The sequence below is a fragment of the Dermacentor albipictus genome, chromosome 4, assembly GCF_038994185.2.
Source record: "Dermacentor albipictus isolate Rhodes 1998 colony chromosome 4, USDA_Dalb.pri_finalv2, whole genome shotgun sequence".
NCBI classification, from domain to species: domain Eukaryota; kingdom Metazoa; phylum Arthropoda; class Arachnida; order Ixodida; family Ixodidae; genus Dermacentor; species Dermacentor albipictus.
The window spans coordinates 40,224,972-40,245,966 of NC_091824.1; the positions used below are offsets into that span (position 1 = coordinate 40,224,972).

Consider the following 20,995-nt stretch of genomic DNA (forward strand, 5'->3'; position numbering starts at 1 on the left):
GTGAGCGTCGAGCAACGCAGCGTTCGGCGCGGCAACGAAACGTGCGCCTGAGCGAACGGAACGAACCAAAGAACTCGGTGTCTCGGAGGGGAAACGATCTACGCCAGCCAAACGTCGTGATCGGCACGGGCAGAGAGATAGTAATCTAAACCGGGAGCACGGCGAAGCGTCGTCAGGGGAGAGGGAGTCCCGCGACGCGCCTGGCAGTGGTCCCAATGCGGGCGCGACGCGCCTCCTGTCGGGGCAGCGCCGTACATTGAGAGGAGGGAGTCTTCTGTGTTTGCCGCAAGATGGCTCTGCGTGTGCGGAAAGCGCAGAAGAAATGCAGCGGAAATTCACTTCGCAACTCGTGTAATTGCGATTTCTGTACGTTACATGTTCATAATTACCGATATACACCGCATTATAACTTTCCACGGCTCGTTTCGAAGGCAACAGCGCATTCACTAGAGGCGCGTTTGCACCGCTTGGAAGCATCGAACTCGTGGCTGAGTGGTAGCGTCTACGTCTCACACTCCGGAGACCCTGGTTCGATTCCCACCGGGCCAATCTTGGAAGTTGCTTTTTATTTATGAAGCGACTGCCGTGATTTATCGCTCACGGTCAACGCCGCAAACGCCGACGCCGACACCCGACGCCGACGACACCGACTTTTCTGCGACACGAGCTCCTTAACGCTATCGCGTTAATAAGGCAAGGACCGCGGAAAGAGCGATGTAACGAAGATTGTTAGGCGTAACCTTAAGAGACAGGAATAGAGTGGTGCGGATCAGAGAGCAAACAGGGATAGCCGTTATTCTATTTGGCATTAAGACAAAGAAATGGAGCTGGGCAGGTCATGCAATGAGTAGGTTAGATAACTGGCGGACCATTAGGTTACAGAATGGGCGCCAAGACAAGGGAAGCGCAGTCGAGGGCGGCAGAAGACTAGGTGAGTGGTGAAATTAAGAAAGTCTCAGGCGCTAGTTGGGATCGGTTGGCGCAGGACAGGGGTAATTGGAGATCGCTGGGAGAGGCCTTCGTCCTGCAGTAGGCATATAATACGCTGATGATGATGCCAATACGGATAAGTAGATCTGGGCTATCTGCGAAGGGTGGTGACTTGTGTTTTTGTGGATTGCATGTCCCGAAGGAGGGGGCGCGGAGGAAAATGAAGCCTGACTCTTAGAACCCCACATTCACCCCCAACCCCTCCCTCTCCGGTTCCGCATGTGCGAAGACGCCACTGATACTCTGTTCAATGAGCCAATCTTGAACAATGGCATGCATGGACCAAGATGCCGCCCTGGCAGCACACCGCTTTGTACGTCTTCTCAATATGCAGGTACGACGTGATCTTGCAGAAAGTTCTTATTTTGCTGGCCGTTTAGCATGTACTCTCGAACTCGCATGGTAGCTCATCCTAGCTCATGTTGCTTCCAGCGCTCTTGAAACTTGATCGGCTGAGTGTCTCCCTTATCCAAGGGCCTGGGTTCGACCATGATGGAGTGCATTACTCAGTGGTAGTCAGTTTGGAGCAGGAAAAAGCGCTGAGCAACTGAAAACGCATTTAAGACTTGAAAAGTAACTGTAGTGACGCGGCTGAAATTTTAAAGACGCACACGGGACGACAGCTGGATGGCAGCGTACGTGTTGTCTATCGCGTCATGAAACAAAGACGTGAAACTTTACCTCGCTCTTGGCAGAACAGATGCCCAACAGTGTGGTTATTAGAAGCGGCAACTCCTAGTACCTGCTCAGCGTTATTACACCCTGCACTTCTGATCATCTTACGTCTCTGACTGGAAACATATTTATGATCACTGTAATTAGGCACGCGCTCTACACACCCTGTGTGCTCATGGTGCTTTGACGCACAGAAGCCTCGCGTGGCTCTCTGGGATGCTCTTCTTTCATGATAAATATCGCGGGCTGAGTCAAAAGATGACGCTGTACGGACGACATTTTCCCAGCCAATCAACTTTGATATACGCAGCAGCTTCAAGCGAAGTCATCCATGTATCTAAGTTGAAGCTACATTTGACTCGTTCTAACATATGTGCATAAACCGGGGCGGTGCTTCAAGAGAAGGCAATGTGTTGCCTTGGAAAATGACGAAAACTGCAATACTCTAGCGGAGGAAGGCGTTAAACTCCAGTTGTGCCAGTAGCGCATCAGCTTGGTGGCGCTGTGAGTAAGCCTGCAAACAACCGTCGTCAAGTCATCTAATTGTTTATTTTCTCATAACAACAAGGGACTCGCTTAGACATGAACTTTTTATTGAGTGACCACTAGCGAGCCCTACACAAAGCATCACAAACCTCGTGCGAATTCAACGGGTATTGGCATTTTAGAAGCTCCCGATAACAGGTGTTTGTCATGCTCAGCATATCGGCTAAACGAGAAGAATAATCGAATAATCGCGACAATAAATCCGTTGGTAACTAAGTTATAGAAAATGGGCCCTGAACTTTTCAGCATTGGCAGCACCTATTCTGCACAAATGTCACTTTCTGTGTAAAGTATGGAGGGCGAGGTTCGTTACACGAACTCATGCACCATCGGCGCAAGTCAGCTGTCCCTCGGTGAGATCCTTAAGCGGCTGGTCCTTCAGCGCCTGCGGAGTTTCGCAGTTGGCGTTCAGCCAACTGGGTGGGTATTGCAGGGCAAATTTCAGCTTGCAGTCGCAATGCAGGGGATTTCCTGTTCGGTGAGAAGGTAAACAAAAGAAAGAAATAAAGAGTCAGAAGGTGGTGTGCAAGTAATGGACGGAAACGATTTTGTACCGGAACTGTCTCTAAATAATGAAGTTAAGCATGTATTAAAGGAGCACTAAGAAAAATGCTGACCTAATGGAGAATGATTTATTACACCTCTAATCAAGGTCAGCTTTTGCTATTACTATGCCAGAAAGGACCTAGAAAACAAAGGTGAGCGGCAACGATTCAGTTAAATCCTCGCACCAAGTCACTTCATGTATGTTGACACCGTGCGGAGTCGGCGGTGTACGAATAGTTTACCCACAGAAATACGATAATATCCGATGCCAAATGAAGCAACAATGTCATATTGCAACATGTGTAGGAGTTTCATGCATATAAAGACCAAGACGTGTCAAGATTCTGCGAAAGAGGTTACGTAAGACTTGAGTAATTGCTGCAGTATTTCTAGCGCAGAGGGGGTTCTCGTGGCTTTTATTCGATCCATTGATATTAAATCTTCTTAAAATGAAAATATAAATCTGGAAGAGCAATGTGGCGGTATGAAGGAGCTAAGCACTTCTATGTTTTATCCTTCTAACAATAAAAGAATAATATTCTATCGCCGTTCACAAATATGGCACGCCCTTTGCTTTTGATTCGCAAGGAAGACATACATATACACGATATTGTCGATACTGGAAACGTTGCCCTAGAAATCTCCTCATATGCAATATCTGAAATATTTGCAATTCGTTACTTTCTTGAATAAACATAACCACAATGGAAAGAAGACATGCTCTGACAGGTGTGCTGAAGACTCTAGGTGTGTTGAATATAGTAGGTCTGCCGAAAGAAGACTGAATATTGCTGCGTATATCGCACGTGTAGAAATGATTGGTGTGTTTTGAACCGATCAGGAGGTTATACAGATAAACGATGATAAATGTTATATGAAACAGATAAATCTTAAATTAAGGAATAGACAGCGGTTAGTCTGAACTAGTGGTTATATGTTTCTACTCTGCACAAAGGGAGGGAAAAATCAAACAAGCACACGCCAAACACTTCCCTCGTGCCTTTATGCTCTAGTGTCATTACCAATGCTTAAAGAACTGTTCAGTTTTGTGTTAATTACGCATTGATTCCGCGTTGACCATTACTTCGAAAACAACACGCTTCCTACAAGCTGTTGTCAAGGCAAGTTGAAAGTATATTAGGTGCATCATATGTTATGCCACTATACTCCAATTTTATATTTTGCTCACCGATGAAGCGAACCCTGTTGACCTCGTCGAGAGCCAGAGGAGCAAACGTTTCCGGGTGAAACGTGGTGATTTGGTTGTGCTCGACCGTGACAGACCGCAGGAGGGGCATGTCAACGCTGAAGTCTCGAGGAAGGGACGTCAAGTTGTTCTTGCTGAAGGAAACAGCAAATGAATATATTTTAAATCAAAATGTTCCGGTTTCTTTATCGGCTGTGGTCGTTAGCAGGATGAAGCTGGTTATCTCAGTCAGCAGATCAATGAACTCATGAACAATGAACAAATTCTTTCAGGAGCGACACGTTTGGATCACTACCTTGGGATTTCAAAGTTTATGCGAAAATTGAACGAAGGGCTTAAATGTTTCCGTTTATTTTGCTAAGCAGAAAACCACGGTTGTTAGTTACACGTCCGGTATATTGCAGGACTGATGATGGAAGGCAAACGGATGAGGCTAACTGGTTGCCTTCCCTATAGAAGGCAGTCAGCTTGACACCGTCTAAGTGACATGGTCGGTGCTTCCCACTCAGCCGGCTCCCCGCTATTATGCCACTTAACCGCGAGACGAAGATTGTTACACGCACCGTTCATACACTCATCGCCGTACAGCACGGTGGTGCGGCTTCCTAGTCGCTTTTAAATTTCAAGATGCTGTGACGTTCCACGTAACGTTTCGTGACGCAACAGGAATACATCGCGCTCGCAGCTTCAAGGCTTGGGGAATGTAGTGAGCACACTTCCATAAAATGTAAGTCGGTGTACAGCGCTCACACAAATCAGCAGCTCAGCATACAGGTAAGATTTGCCGTCACACGTGTCAAGCTCGGCCAGAGGCGCAGCTGTTAGACCTTATTCCGTGTTTCCTCGCTCTCTGCGATGTCTTCTGATCTCGATGGACGGCATATTTATGTTATAGAGGTGAACGTTTATTTAAAGCAATACTTTCCTCGAATAACTCCCCACTCATAAGCTTCGCGTCTGCTGCTAGTGCTCGGTCCGTATCTAGCTGGATATGTTCTCATAACAAATTTGTGGATATATGATGACAATATAAAGCCAACAGACAATGGTTGAACTTGACAATGTAAGAACTAATGATGAAAAGGAAAAATGAAGGTCAATGAAAAGATAATATGCAACCGATGGGATCTGAACTAACAACCTCCGAATTACACATACACTGCACTGTGATTCTACGGTTACGGCTATCAATCCGGCAGGTTTACTAGATCTAGCCCTAACATAAATACCGAAGATAGCGGCCGGATTGATAGCCGTCGCCGTAGCAGAATTGTTACTACAACGCACGCGTCATGTGAAGGTTGTTTCGGTTCCTACCGCTGACAATTTATCTTTTCGTCCTCTTTCATCTCTCAATTTCACCGTTATCTTCTATATTTCAATTTATGCTCCAGCCAATTTCCCCTATGCTTTCCTTGGCTTCATTCGTCCGTTGGCTTTATATAGTCGTGATTAATAAAGTCGATACACTCCGTATTGCTTCTTCTGTTGTATATATATGTATGTGTTTGTGTTGATACGTGACACTGAGCGCCAAATGCAAGCTACCATAAATGTCTATAGTAAAACTATTACTGACCGAGGAAGCACCGCCTGCTTGCGCACTTGTGTTTTGGGCAACAAAAGAATAAATCACGACACCAAACCTTTACATATATGTACACTGATAAGTACAGCCATGGGCAAAAGTATGCGGACCACAGGGTCACCAAAAAAACAGAATTTCTTCCTAATTATTACACATAAACGGAAAGCGATGAGTGCACTAGAAAATTCGTAATGCCAAGTTTGGACTGCAGTTTTTAATTTCAAGTTCCGTGAACTGACAGAGCAGAAAATGAGTTTTATCGCGCAATGCCTGGTCCATATACTTTTGCTCACATGTATACCTGTATGGGTACGCAAAGCTTTTAGCGGAATAGCACACAAAATTTAATGACTTCTTTGATTTACTTGTTTTTCTTTCCTTTGGCCAGTACGTGCGCGACACTAGTTAGTGACCATTCTTGGTGCAAGCTTCAAATTGGGAATGCAGCTAGTGACGCAGGAGATGCAGAATTTGTAAGTACATTCCGATACTCATCCTCTTTCTTCCCTCGCAAGCATATTCTACATTGCTTTTACCTTAGTGGCATGACGGTGCAGACGTCTCACACTGTGCATCTCCCTGATTTCGCGCTTGCATGGGCGACATAACGTAAAGTTATTTCAAACTTATCTATTCCAATTATGCTGAACAGCCGTACACGACTGGTGAAAAAATATTCAGGCCCCCCTCACTTCGCCCATCTATCACGCGACTTCACGAAAACCGCGACAGCTTCCAATCTAGTATGATGTGTACATTCTGATTGTGTATAAATTGACCGCGATAAAATAAATCGACCCAGGAAAAGAAAAATAATTATTTCAGATTCAACGTCTTTTCGCCAGTAGTCCTCTGCTATTGGTCAAAAGGTTTCGGGCTGAGCCCACTTCACCTGTTTCTCACGTGACGTCACAAAACCGCGAAAACTCAACGCGTCAGAGTAACGTATACGCGTTTCAAGATGCATTAATACGCCGAATAAAACTGGGCTCGCATTTTTAAAAGGCTCTTACGCAGATCAGTGTTCGTAAGAGCAAATTCCAGGTAATCCTGCTGCCGGGCATATTGTTAGGCGAAGGACGAGTCAGTAAGACGAGAAACTATTAACAGGTGTAATGAAGCAGACGCGCCCCTGTGTATGTGCCGTCTGAAGAGGAAGACGAAGGGCCGTGCCGTGATCTCGAGCGACCCCGTGCTTCGGACAGCCCTTGCAGTGCCTTGTTTTGCCTAGCGTTCCACAACGTCGTGAACGAGAATAAACTTCATCGCATTTGGTGGAGGTTGCTGAGATCCTTCGCCTCGTCCTGGAGCTCCGCACTCGAACCCTGCCAACAAGATCGCCTTGCACTATGCCTGATCCCGCCACCTCGTTGCCCGCCCCACCGGCTGCCACTGTCATCTGCGCCGGCGTCCCTCGTCAGCGCGACCCACCCATTTTCAGTGGGACCGCCGAACACGACGTGGAAGACTGGCTCTCATCGTACGAACGTGTAAGTGCCCATAACCGATGGGATGACCAGTCTAAGCTGACCAACGTGCCGTTCTACCTCGCCGACGTAGCCAAACTTTGGTTCTTCAACCACGAATCAGACTTTACAAGCTGGTCCGCCTTTAAGACTCTGTTTGCAGAAGTGTTTGATCGCCCAGCTGTGCGTACGCTACGCGCTGAACAGCGTCTACGCCAGCGCGCACAGCAGCCTGGAGAAACATTCCCCAGCTACATCGAGGATGTTCTCGATTTGTGCAAGCGGGTCAATCCCAGCATGTCAGACGATGACAAGATCAAACACATCCTCAAGGGCATCGAGGACAGCGCATTCCAGATGTTGCTGGCCAAAGGCCCAACTAGCGTATCCGTCCTCATTAACCTCTGCCAGAGCTTTGACGAGCTGCGCCGCCAACGTTCCATCGCCCGCCAGAACATCCAGCACGCCGATTCCGTCTCCAGCATCGCGGTTTCTACCGAATTCACCAACTCGACCCTCTCGCAGCATATCAAAGATTTTATCCGTGAAGAGGTGGCCAGGCAGCTCTCGCTGCTGCCTCACAGTGACGCACCTACGGCAGCTTTGCCTCCAACGCTGCAGGAAGCCATCCGAAATCACATATCTGAAGCGCTTCCTGCAGCTCCTACAACCCCCCCACCCAACCCTATGAGTGTGCCGCTGGCCCATACCAACTTTGCCAACCACCCTACGTCGCTGCCGCTCAGTTATGCAGCCGTGGTTGCACGGCCACCTGCGCAGACCGCTTCCTTTCCATCGCCCATGAATCCGGCTTCATTTCAAGTTGCCCGACCGTCACCACACTTTTTTCGTCCCACCGAGACGTGGCGCACTCAAGACAACCGGCCTATCTGCTTCGCCTGCGGCATTGCTGGCCATGTGGCACGCTTCTGTCGCCGCCGCGCCTCAACTGCGTGTACCAGCTTTGACAGGCCCCGCTACGCACCACAATACGCCGCCACGCCTCCATTATCACCGCCACGTCTCGACACTGATCGCCGGTTGGAAACTCGGCGTTCCCCTTCCCCTCGTCGGCGTTCGATTTCGCCCCTGCGTCGTCGAGTTCCCACTGAAGAGGGAAACTGACTGCTGCAGTTCCTGAGGCAAGAACTGCAAATACGTCGATTTTCTCAAGACCTCAATCTTCGCCGCAAAATGTAATTACCGTTTTTGTAGAGGGAGTACCAGCAGTGGCACTAGTCGATACCGGAGCAGCCGTTTCCGTCATTCACGAGGGCCTTTGCCGCAAGCTACGAAAAGTGACTACAGCTCGCTCTGGCCTGGTGCTCGCCACTGCCAGCGCGCAGCGAATCCACCCTTCAGCTGTATGCACGGCCCGTGTCGTCATCAACGACGTTCTGTACATAATCGAGTGTTTCGTGCTACCATCGTGCTCTCACGACCTCATCATTGGTTGGGATTTCCTGTCACGTCATCATGCTGTCATTGACTGTTCACGTGCAGAAGTGTCCCTTTTACCACTATGTGAATCACTGCCGACCAGCTCTCCTCACTTTGCCGACAAACTCACTGTTGATGCCGACACAACCGTACCTCCTGAGTCGTCGATGGCTGTTGTCTTGTCGTCTGATTCCGCATCTGACGCCACCGTAGTGTTCACGCCGTCCGATGTGTTTGCTCAACGCAAGGGCATTGTTCTTCCGTTTGCCGTGCTTACTGTAACCTCTGGCTCAACTGTGATGCTGGTCACCAACTACTACCAGTACCCGATCAGCCTACTGCGTGGAGAGACGGTAGGATACTTTCAAGCGGTCGACTACGTCGACGACTTCGATGTTCCTGCCGCCTCCCTCCGTCACCTTGACGCCATCGCTTCGGTCTCCGGCTCATCACCTTCAGTGGGTTTTGACAAGGCCATCGACCCTGCACTTTCCCCATCTCATCGCCGCCAACTTCTCGCTCTCCTTCACAAGTTTGTCTCTTCTTTCGACTGTCATCAGACGTCACTGGGCCGTGCCACCGGTGTTTCTCACATCATCGACACTGGTTCCCACTCCCCCTTGCGACAGCGCCCGTATCGTGTCTCTGCCGAAGAGCGCCGAATCATCACGGAGCACGTGGACGACATGCTCCAACGTAAAGTCATCCGTCCCTCTCAAAGTCCTTGGTCTTCGCCTGTCGTATTGGTGAGGAAAAAAGATGGCTCCATTCGCTTTTGTGTCGACTACAGACGCCTAAACAAGATAACGAGGAAAGACGTTTATCCTCTGCCTCGAATCGATGACGCTCTCGACTGTTTACAAGGCGCAGAATACTTCAGTTCCTTGGATCTGCGCTCCGGGTACTGGCAAGTTCCCATGGCCAAGCCTGACCGTCCGAAAACCGCATTCGTTACACCCGATGGCCTCTACGAATTTAACGTCATGCCCTTCGGGTTGTGCAACGCGCCTGCTACTTTTGAGCGTATGATCGACACCATCCTTCGTGGCCACAAATGGAAGACCTGTTTATGTTACCTCGACGACATCGTCGTCTTCTCAACCGATTTTCCGACGCACCTCGCTCGCCTGCATGACATTCTGACCTGTCTCGCCTCTGCCGGTCTACAGCTTAACCTCAAAAAGTGCCGCTTTGCTGCAAGCAAGCTAACCATATTGGGTCACGTTATCTCAAAAGACGGCGTCCTCCCGGATCCAGACAAGCTCCGCGCTGTTGCAGAGTTCCCAAGGCCCACGTCTATCAAAACCCTCCGAAGTTTTATTGGCTTATGTTCTTATTTTCGTCGCTTCGTACGCAATTTCGCATCCATCATGGCGCCTTTGACAAGTTTACTTTCCGCCAGTAACGGCATAGCAGCATGGTCACCTGAATGTGATGCAGCATTTCAGCAATTGCGCCACTTGTTGACCTCACCACCGATTCTTCGCCACTACGACCCTGATGCTCCCACGGAAGTCCATACTGACGCCAGCGGAGTTGGCCTTGGCGCGGTCTTAGCGCAACGGAAAGCTGGCTATGATGAATACGTCGTCGCTTATGCGAGCCGTACTCTAAAGAAAGCAGAATTAAATTACTCCGTCACAGAAAAGGAGTGTCTAGCGATCATCTGGGCATTAAGCAAGTTTCGCCCATACCTTTACGGCCGTTCTTTCGCCGTTGTTACTGACCACCATGCCCTTTGTTGGCTTTCTTCCTTGAAAGACCCGTCTGGACGCTTGGGACGTTGGGCGCTTCGCTTGCAAGAGTACGACATCCGCGTCATGTACCGCTCTGGTCGCAAGCACTCCGACGCTGATGCGCTCTCTCGCTCCCCACTGACGCCTGATTTGGCGTCGTTGTCAGCTTCCTCGTCCACCCTGTCACCGTTCACCATCCCTGACATGCTCACAGAGCAGCGCAAGGACCCATCCCTTGCAATGTTACTCGACTACCTTGCTGCTCCGTCTGATGTCCCTTCGACACGAGCACTGCGTCGCCAAGCAACCCACTTCTCAGTGCGGGACAACATTCTATATCGCCGAAACTACATGCCCGACGGACGCAAATGGCTCCTCGCTATACCTCGTCATATGCGCTCTGACGTCTGCGCGTCTTTTCACGCTGACCCCCTAAGCGCTCATGCCGGCGTCCTCAAAACTTACACAAGGTTGCGTCAGCGCTATTATTGGAGAGGCATGTACAACTTTGTGCAAAAGTACATTCAGTCTTGCACTACATGCCAACAAAGCAAAACACCTACACAGCGTTTCACAGGACCGTTGCAGCCGCTGCCATGCCCGTCTCGTCCGTTCGACCGCGTCGGCATCGACCTCTACGGCCCGTTTCCATGCAGCGGGCGTGGAAATCGGTGGATTATTGTCGGCGTGGATCACCTTACTCGCTACGCTGAGACTGCAGCACTGCCAGCAGCGACCGCCCGTGACGTTGGTTTTTTCATCCTTCGCAATTTTGTCCTTCGCCACGGTGCTCCCCGAGAATTACTGAGTGATAGGGGCCGTGTCTTCCTGTCGGAGGGCATCCAAGCCCTCCTCGCTGAGTGCAGGATAATTCATCGCAAATCGACCGCGTACCATCCCCAAACCAACGGTCTTACCGAGCGCTTCAATCGCACACTTGGCGACATGTTGCGGATGTATATTTCATCCGACCACTCCAACTGGGACACCGTACTCCCCTTTGTTACGTTCGCGTACAACACCGCGACGCAAGCGACCACCGGCTTTTCCCCCTTTTTCCTTGTGTATGGCCGTGAGCCATCATGCCCTTTGGACACCATACTGCCGTACCAACCTGACGCTACAGAGTATACTCCGCTTTCCGAAGTCGCCAAATATGCTGAAGATTGCCGCCAGCTGGCACGTGCCCTGACTAGTGAGACTCAAGAACGTCAAAAGACAAGACATGACCGTGCTCATCAACCACCGCCCAACTTTGTTCCTGGTTCACTTGTGTGGCTTTGGATACCAGCCAACATTCCTGGCCTTTCTTCCAAACTCCTGGCGCGTTATCACGGTCCATACCGTATAATCGAGGCCACTTCACCGGTCAGCTACATCGTCGAGCCGCTCACCGTGTCACCAGACCTGCGTCGTCGTGGGCGAGAGACAGTACATGTCAACCGCCTGAAACCGTACTACGACCCGCTCATCTTCTCCGCGCCCTGAGTCGCCAGGATGGCTACGCTTAGCTCCCGGGGCATTGTAATGAAGCAGACGCGCCCCTGTGTATGTGCCGTCTGAAGAGGAAGACGAAGGGCCGTGCCGTGATCTCGAGCGACCCCGTGCTTCGGACAGCCCTTGCAGTGCCTTGTTTTGCCTAGCGTTCCACAACGTCGTGAACGAGAATAAACTTCATCGCACAGGTTATTTTTACAACAGTGTCAGCGCTGACCGGTTAGATTCACAGCGCGAGCCCAGCTCGTTCTTCCTCTTTTCTTGAGTGCTGGCACCCACGCGCCTCGTTCAAACAATCAAACATCACACGCGTGTAGCGTAATACCCCGGCGGCAAAAGCGACGTCCCGAACGTCTAGATGTGATCACTGGGAGGGTGATACTGCTTCAGTCGTGCAACGTGCACGATATTACTGGACTCGGTAGCAGATGGGGCGTCAGCGGTGATATCGTAGGGGACGGGAGTCACGGCACGAAGCATTTGGTATGGGTCTGTGTAACGAGACAGCAGTTTTTCTGACAGGCCGACCTGACACGACGGAGACTATAGAAGCACTAAAGAACCAGACGGGAAGTGCACGTCTTTGTGTAGCCGGTCGTACAAACGCCTTTGACTCTCTTGGGATTTCAGAAGGCAGTCACGGGCGATTTTCCTTGCGTGGGCACAGCGGGCGATGACGTCAAGTGCATATTCACTGGTCGGTGCCCCGTGAACAGGGAGGGTTGTGTCAAGGAGCAGTGCTAGTTCCTCGTCGAACAGAAGGGAAAATGGGGAATGACCGGCGGTGTCGTGGCGCGAGGAATTATAAGCAACTCTGACGAATGGTAGAGGGAAGTTCCAGTCAGTGTGATCTGAAGAGACATATTGCGAGCATGTCTGTGAGAGTGCGATTAAGACGCTCCGTGAGGCCATTTGTCTGCAGATGGTATGACGTACATAGCTTGTGCATCGTGGCACAGGACTGCAGGATGTCCACGATAACTTTTGATAGGAATGTCCGGCCACTGTCTATGAGAAGTTGTCACGGAGCTCCATGTATTAATATCACGTCGCGTAGAAGAAAATCGGCGACATCTGTGGCGCAGCTTCTAGGAAGCGCTCTGGTGATGGCATAGCGCGTGGCGTAATCTGTGGCCACAGCGGTCCACCTGTTCCCACTATTCACTATTTGCAGGTTATCTTTACAACAGCGGTTGCAGCGCTGATGGTTAGATTCACAGCTCGAGCCCAGTTCGTTCTTCCTACTATTTTCTCGCGTGATGGCACCCACACGCCTCGTTCAAACAATCAAATATCACACGCGTGTAGCAATATCATTAGCGAAAGTGACCAGCCAGTGGCAAAAGACCGCTTATGAACGAGAACCTTTGTGAATTCGGCCCCTGAAAAATTTTTGCTAGCCGATCACTGTCCCCTTCCGAAAAAAAAAGAAGATGGCTGTTCACCGATCGCTCAGGCACTGGCTACTCGCACCTGCCGGAGAGCATGAATTTATTTGCTTTAACGAAACTTGTTGCGTGGCAGTATAACTTTATCCAACCCTTTTCGCAAGTATACGACATCGCTCCGCCAACTCTTCTTTGCTGAAGATCCGTTGTAGCGGCATTCTTAACCTTCCGTTGCACGCCGCCACGAATTTCGACCAGCCACCGCCAGCTAAGTAAGGGGAAGCAGACCAATCGCTGGCGCTGGCACCACTCTTCTCATCCGCTTATCAATTTTCACTGCACTGGCTCGGTCCAATTGGAACCTTCTCCACTGGAGCGCGCACCTCGCCTCTTGTCAGCCAATTAGATAAGAAAAACCGCTCAATGTAGGCAATGTTAATTGTTTTAAAGCAAACAAAAGTGACCCCCTATAAAGAAGGAGAGCGTTTCACTAAGCTGTTCAGACAACGCTGTGGGTCACCACGCGTTGCTTGCGTGGGCGGTTACGTAAGTTTGACGTCAGGAGATTGGAAGAGAGAGTGGAATAATTTTGCGTTATAGGACCTCATATTAGCAGAACTTGTGACCGGCACAGTGTAAAAATATAAATATGACGTGACATTGAAATTGTAACGTTTGCACACAGGCACACACGCACACACAGACGTATATATATATATATATATATATATATATATATATATATATATATATATATATATATATATATATATATATATATATATATATATATGCAGCAGTGGTGATGGTTTTATAATAGTTAAGTTATGGAAAGCTCGTTAGTGTTGCACGCAAAGACGTTACCATAACTGTAAGGTAACGAACTCTCATATTGGTAAAGAAAAGAAGTTTTTAGACAGCAGTAGGGAAGCTTTTTCCGTATTAAAGTTGATTTGCATGAATACTCAACATTTTGAATACGAATCGACATATCGCTGGCTATTCGATTCCTACTCGATTAAAAGCTCCTTATTCCAGGGCTTCAAATATTCGTTCTTCTCGAAGTGAAGGCGAATGTGAAGGCGAATCGTAGTAATGCTGCGTAACAGCTGTGGTTGTGGTGCAGGGACTTCAGGGGCCGAATTCAGAAAGTTTTTCTTTCGTATGGGCTGTCTTCGATTGGCTGATCGCGTTCGGCAATTATATGTCCTACATCACTATTGGCTGGAACTAACGCTTTCAGCATAAGAACGGTTTGTGAATTCGGGCTCCGTTTCTGATTAACGAAGGCATGCTGCAGGTAACTTCTGCTGAATAATTTCCGGTCAAACAGAAAGATGGACTTGTTTTCAGAGATTTTATGTACAAGCTTCCTCCGATTTAATATTTGGCCCGACTTACTGTGTAGCCTACCCTTCCAATCAATGTGCTGTGCTGTAGGATTACACTTTTCTCCTGCAGCAAACTGAATACTAAATGCTTCTGGTAACATGCTGTTCCCGTGTTTCGTTACTGTTATTACCATGGCGCCACAAATAAATCGAAGCAATTGTTGATGACTTCCTCAGCTTTCCGCACGTCTAACTGCGAACTCTTGCCAATGTATATCAGCTTAGTTTCTCGTTCTTTTACAGAGTTTCGCCAAAGCCTGAATTTCATGTTGCTTTAGAAGTTAGAAAATGTTCCATATTCGATGGGATATTGATAAGTGGCTATTTTTCTGATATATTTGCAGTTCATTAGGACATTTTACCATAAGAAGATCCCTAAGAACAGTTAGTTATATTCCCATAGAAACAATAATCGAAGCCCCCTCGTAACGAATATCCTACAGCTCAAGCGATTGGCCACGTGCTAAAGCAGAACAATATTTCTATTGAATGCTATCATTTCCTTACCTTGACTTTTATGCTTCTTTGGCAGTTCAGTACAGCTACAAGAACAGTACTTTCTACCTAGTCACCGACCCTAATTAACACGTCTAACGTGCCACTAATAATAGTTTTTATTACTTCCTTTACAGCTTTGCATGTGACAGAGAGGAATTCTAATTTGGGTCGTAATGGACAAAAACAGAATCGCTTTAGGCTACGGGCCCCATTGAAAACACGCGTAATGGCTACGGTAATTATCATATCTTATATGTTACTTTTCATATATGAAGTTGCACTCAAAGGCAAACGTACTGGGACCGACCTCACTGCTTATTTTACGTTCTCAACTACCTGTAGTCGGTGCCACCTGAAGTTTATGTAAATGTTGTGCAAGATGACGTGATTGATCCCGCGTGACACTTACTAGAGGTCGATCCTCCACAACTTGGGCGCTGGTCTAGGAAGCATCGAACGGTAGAACACTCGCAGATTGCAGTGACGAATGCCGATAACTTCTAGGTTCACCAGGTTTGACACCCAGTCCTCGTCAACCGAGGCGATATCCGAGAAGGCGATGTTGATAACCTTCACGCTCTGTGGCAGCTCGTTGAAACTTCTTGAAAGCACCAGGTTTTTCGCTTCGGAAATGCGGACTGTCTTCAGCTGTTCGAGAGACGAAAAAGGGGCCCATGAAGTCGGTATTGTAGTGCCTTCGCTTAAGATGATCTTCCTGAGAGAACTTTGCAGCCCTTCGAAAGGATTCTCTCCTGGCCGGGAGAAAGTGTCGAGATGCACGTTGTACAGTTCCAGGACGGATGCGTTTATCTGTGTGAACGCTACGGCGGGCAGGTGGCTCAAGCTACTGTTCTTGAGAACGAACGTCAAGTCGGGGCGGAGTTGAGGACGAATGAGCTGCGAAGAGAAGTCATCGGGGCTACCGAAGTTGAGGCAGCGGTAGTATTCGTAGTCTGACTCGCGCGGGTCGTGGCACGACGGCTGCTGGGCAAGAACTCCGATCGCCGCTGCAGCAATGGAGAATACCAAAACAGTAAACTGGCCACGTTTCATGATCTTCGTTTCTCGTAAAGCTTATAATTTGTGCACGGTAGCGAACCTCAGCGGAAATCTTTTCAAGACTGCCGAGCCCTCGACGACGCGATGACTGCAAAACTTGAGCTGCAAGACTCGGAAAAAACGGCTCCAGATAAAGGGCGGTCGGGTGTCGACGCGCGGCTTTCGCTGGAATTGAAGATAGCTCTTAGCGCGCAGTTCCGATTGCAGCCCGAGCTGCTTGCGTTGAAACTGCGCTCTTGGAAAACGCTAACGAATTATAGCCCACTGACGGCAGATACGAGAATCCTTGAGCGTGTCTCAAGGTTCGTCGTGGCTTGCCAAAATGTGAGTGCAAATTTCGCGGAATCACACACTGAAATCTTAGTACTGTGACGCGCGTGTGGCGGAGCCCAGGAAAGAAAACAGAGACAGACTGCGGAAAAGCTGCGGTTCAGGCTTGTCCGTTGTTCGCATCTAAATGAAAAACAGTGCGGCATTCAGCTAGCTAACGCAGGAACACGACATGGGAGCTCGATCTCAAGAGAAGGAAGGCAAAAGCGGCTGAAGAAAAAGGCTGGCGTGAAGAGGCTTGCTATACCCAAGGCATTTGGTATAATAATTCGATGGAGCGGACTTGTATTGACATTGCTTATTACTCTGCGTCTAAAGGCGCACTGACGTGTAACTGAACCTGTAATGTTTTATGATAAGCGCGAGTTCAAAAGATGACGCACCGCACTTTACATAATGTGCCTGTCTATATCGAATCTGTTTATTCTGCGCAAGGGCATAAACCAAATTGGCGGATGAAAAAAAAAACTAGTTGTTCTAAGCGCATCTTTAAGCGTTATAGCATCGCCAAGCTAGGCAGATCAAAACGCAATGAAGCCAGAGCAAAGTAATGTGCATGCAGTCTGCGTCAGAACTTTGCAGGTCTCGGGACCAGAGAATGCGGCGCATTTTCTTGCAGCTTGTGACCGTAGCTAGTAAAGCCGCAACAGAGGAGGCTTTGAGCGCAAAGCGCTGTCCTTTTGTTGTTCACATGCTCTTTTACAGGCTGGAAATTCGAATGACGTGCTGCGTTTCCCGAGGCGACTGAAAAGCAAAGCTTGCTTTACTGAGTGTGGGTGCTTGCATGTACGGGGACTTGTGTGGGATACCCCATTCGTTGGAATACTCATGAGGCTCTCTGTGGTGAGAGCCACGTGTCCCCTTTGGCTGGTCATGTAAGTTCGAATAATGGATCTCGTGGTGTTATCGACGCCCATAGCCGCCAGTCACAGGGTGGCAGGGCCTGTTGCCAGTTAGCGATGTAAAACATTTGATAGTGTAACTGATACTATTGATAGCTCAGTCATTAAGAAATAATAGATTGCACCAAAACTATCGATAGTGTTATATTGCGTAATTCACCACGCGTGACACTACAACATAAACTTGGAGACATTGCCCTGTTCGCAACTGCATGAAAAGTGTTATTGACGGTCAGTTATCGCATGATATCTTGTAATACTAAAAAAAAATTATGGGGTTTTAAGTGCCAAAACCACTCTCTCATTATGAGGCGTGCTGTAATGGGGCATTCTGGAAATTGTGACCACCTGGGGTTCCTTAACGTGCATCTAAATCTAAGTACACGGGTGTTTTCGCATTTCGCCCCCATCGAAATGCGGCCGCCGGGGCTGCGATTTGATCCCGCGACCTCGTGCTCAGCAGCCCAACACCATGGCCACTGAGCAACCATGGCGGGTATCTTGTAATATCAAGTGGCCAATAATTTAAAAACTATTAATACACTGTCAATAGCGAACTAACCTAAACTATTTATTTATTGATTTACAATGCTGTCAGTCTCTATACCGAGACTATAGCAGGTTGGCACCATGTATATGTACATATACAAAGAGCGCTCATCATGTTAAAAATGAAGCAATACATGTATAACATCAGCTTTGCAGTCTACACATATACAGATTGCGCTACATACTGTATACACCAAATACAAGTACATGCTAATGTTCAAGATGGAATAAATGGTAATTTAGGCATTATACGCTCCATATACCACTACTTACAGAGGGTACAAGTACACGCTGGTTTGCATGATCTGATAATAGCAGTAGCAATTTGAAGTTGATAGAAAACTTTTTCACTGTTTAATTCAAACTGAGACAGTGGCTCGGCGTTAGTGGTGAGAGGCGTTAACATATTCCATTCACTGATGGCAACCGGAAAAAAGGAATATTTAAACACATAATTACTACACCTACACTCTACTAAGGTATGTGTGTGTTCGTGCGTGGTAGGTCGTGTTTGTGAATAAGAAATATAATTTGAGGTGTCAATTTTGAAATAATTATGCAGGAGTTTATGAAAAATTTTAAACGTGTCTGTTTGGCTCGTGCTTCCAGCATAAGGAGCCCAGAAATAGCTAGAAAGTTACAGGGAGAGTCTTCCCGTCTAAATTTGTTATGGATATATCGAATGGCCTTCCTTTGCACTGTTTCAATTTTCTTTATGTTAGACTGGGTATGAGGGAACCATACAATGTTTCCGTATTCGAGGATCGGCCTAACGAATGTTTTGTATGCCAGGAGTTTTGTTGACAAGGGTGCCACTTGGGGTGCTCTGCGAAGAAAAAATAACTTTTGCATAGCACATGAAATAATGTGGTGAATATTCTCGACCCACCTTAGGTCTGACGTTACTGTTAAGCCTAGATATTTATATTTATGCACTTTAGTCAAAGTTCTGCCTATCGTGTACCAAAATCTGAAGGGTCCTTTTTCCTCGTTCTAGTCATACATGCTGATTTTCTTACATTTGTTATAATCTGCCAGTCTGAGCCCCATTCTGTGATTGTATACTAAGTGATTTGTTAAGGGAGTAGCGATCTTGATCATTTTTAATTTATCTATAAATGATACAGTCATATACAAATAACTTTATTTTACACTCTATGTTGGTAGATATATCATTGATATATAGGAGAAATAACAAGGGCCCGAGCACGGAACCCTGGGGCACTCCTGACGTGACTGGCACTATATCTGACGTGATATGTCTGAAAATGACAAACTGACACCTATTAAACACAGCAGTATACTATCGATAGTATACTGCTATCCAAACACTGTAAACGGAAATAACTCCCAGGTGGGAGCATAATGCTTGTCCCCTAGCGACCCCTCGGTTGGGAGTTTATTATGCCCCGTATGATAGGTGTAGAATTTTTACTCCGTGCGAACGGAATGCTTGCGTGGTACCATGGAAGTGTTTTTCTGTATTTCTTTTACTTTGCAGTGGACGGAGCTTTTTCGAGGTGCAACGGGAGTATAAAAGAAGGCATCGCGTTAGTTTGCATAAAGATTTTTATATGCAGAGGCTACTGGTCAAATTTCAAAATATACAAACAAGACCCCGTCAAATTCAGCGAAACAAGTCAATGAAATCACATAAATCATGACATACATAAACATTTCAGAAACGCCCAATGAAGAACTTTAAAGTACATCCAACTTACACGCGACGCACAAGAAGCAACGCTGCCAGTACATATAGCTACGACACTGTGTGCCTCGAAACCGTCTAGCGAGCAGCATGGGCTGTTTTCAGCCTTACCACTCACATGCTCGCTCATACGAGATCTGCCTCTCTGAAAGTAATGGAAGACCTTAATAAACACAAAAGTGTTCAGTCAGAATAGTGAGAAAAATGTTAATGGCGTAACTTTTCAAAATTAGGATGCCATTCTTTGAGTGCTCAAGCGACTTTGCACACTGCCGGCATTCGCGGCGCAAAAGTAGCGCATTAGTTACAGTAAGAAAGGAAAAATGCAAGTGCATGTAATTCACGGCAAAATAAAATTTATGGGAAATAGTGGCATCGTAGGAAGAATTTGTTACCTGGGAGCATGACCCTCTGCAGCCGACGTAACACCGAAAAGGGCATAGTCATACATTTTCTAGACCGCACTACTTGCTCAGCGTCCAAGCACTTTCCCTCGGTCATGAAAAGGAGCTACATCGCTGATGTGTCGAGCGAATCCTCGAACTCGGAGCCAACAGGCATGCCTCTAAGTCAGTGTCTGGGATAAAGCACATATTGTTAATGCAATATTGGAAACAACGACGCGACCAAAACCGAAATGCGCGATAACAATTCGATTGACATCGCTACGTGAGAAGCTTTATTTAGAGTACGCATACTTATGTCCTATCGTTTTTCGTGGGGGAGGATATCCGTACATGGATACATAAAAACAGTTGCTTGCGCTCCGGTATTTCTCACTGGCAACACAGCACCGCAACGAACATGGAGCATGTCATTCATGTGCGACTAGCATGGACGTTGTCGCTCGCACAGTGGCTGCTGTTGCCATCGCTACCCGGTCCTTTCAAACAATACACCGGACGTTGTCAGCATGCACCCAGAAGGACATAAAAGTCGCATTTCACGTACTGAAGAAGACAAGCCACGGTCACGCAGCACAAAAACGCAGTCAGAACCTGGGCCGACCTCACGAGTCAGTGAGAAGATTCGAGGTATACTTCAATGTAATTCAATGTGTATTAAATGTAATAATTGGGATCAATGCGGACGTTCAGAAGGCTTTTCGACATATTTCAGTGAAATGCACCAACGGGTATTCGCTGAGATTGCTGTGGTTTGAAATACGTCAACGAGTGTCAAAGATGTAATTAGAGTCATAGAGTACCGAATGACGGGTGCTTCTTTCGTCGCTACACAATGTCCGTTTCTGCTCAGCGCGACTCTACAATAAAATTTCCAGCATGGCTGTGAGCCTTATAACGCTGCTGCGCTGAAATTGTCTAAATAGTTTTATGTTGGCGACATAATTACTGGAGTTGAGAGCAAAGCCACTCACCAGCTGCATAGCGACACCACACTTATTCGCTGGCGCAGGCATGAAACTGCTAAAGTTGGCAACCAACAGCGCTAAATTCGGCCTTATGTAGGACACGAAAC

At 47.7% G+C, this 20,995-nt stretch overlaps 1 protein-coding gene across 1 annotated transcript; it reads right to left on the reverse strand.

The window, feature by feature from the left end:
* Positions 1 to 2,195: 2,195 nt before the first annotated feature.
* On the reverse strand, positions 2,196 to 16,178 carry LOC135911461 (platelet glycoprotein V-like). The gene is made up of 3 exons (XM_065443767.1): positions 15,378 to 16,178; positions 3,947 to 4,098; positions 2,196 to 2,682 (listed from the first exon to the last, which is right to left on the reverse strand). The coding sequence occupies exons 1-3, from the start codon at positions 16,019 to 16,021 to the stop codon at positions 2,531 to 2,533; spliced, it is 948 nt and encodes a 315-aa protein (XP_065299839.1). The 5' UTR covers positions 16,022 to 16,178; the 3' UTR covers positions 2,196 to 2,530.
* Between the last annotated feature and the right edge of the window lie 4,817 nt (positions 16,179 to 20,995).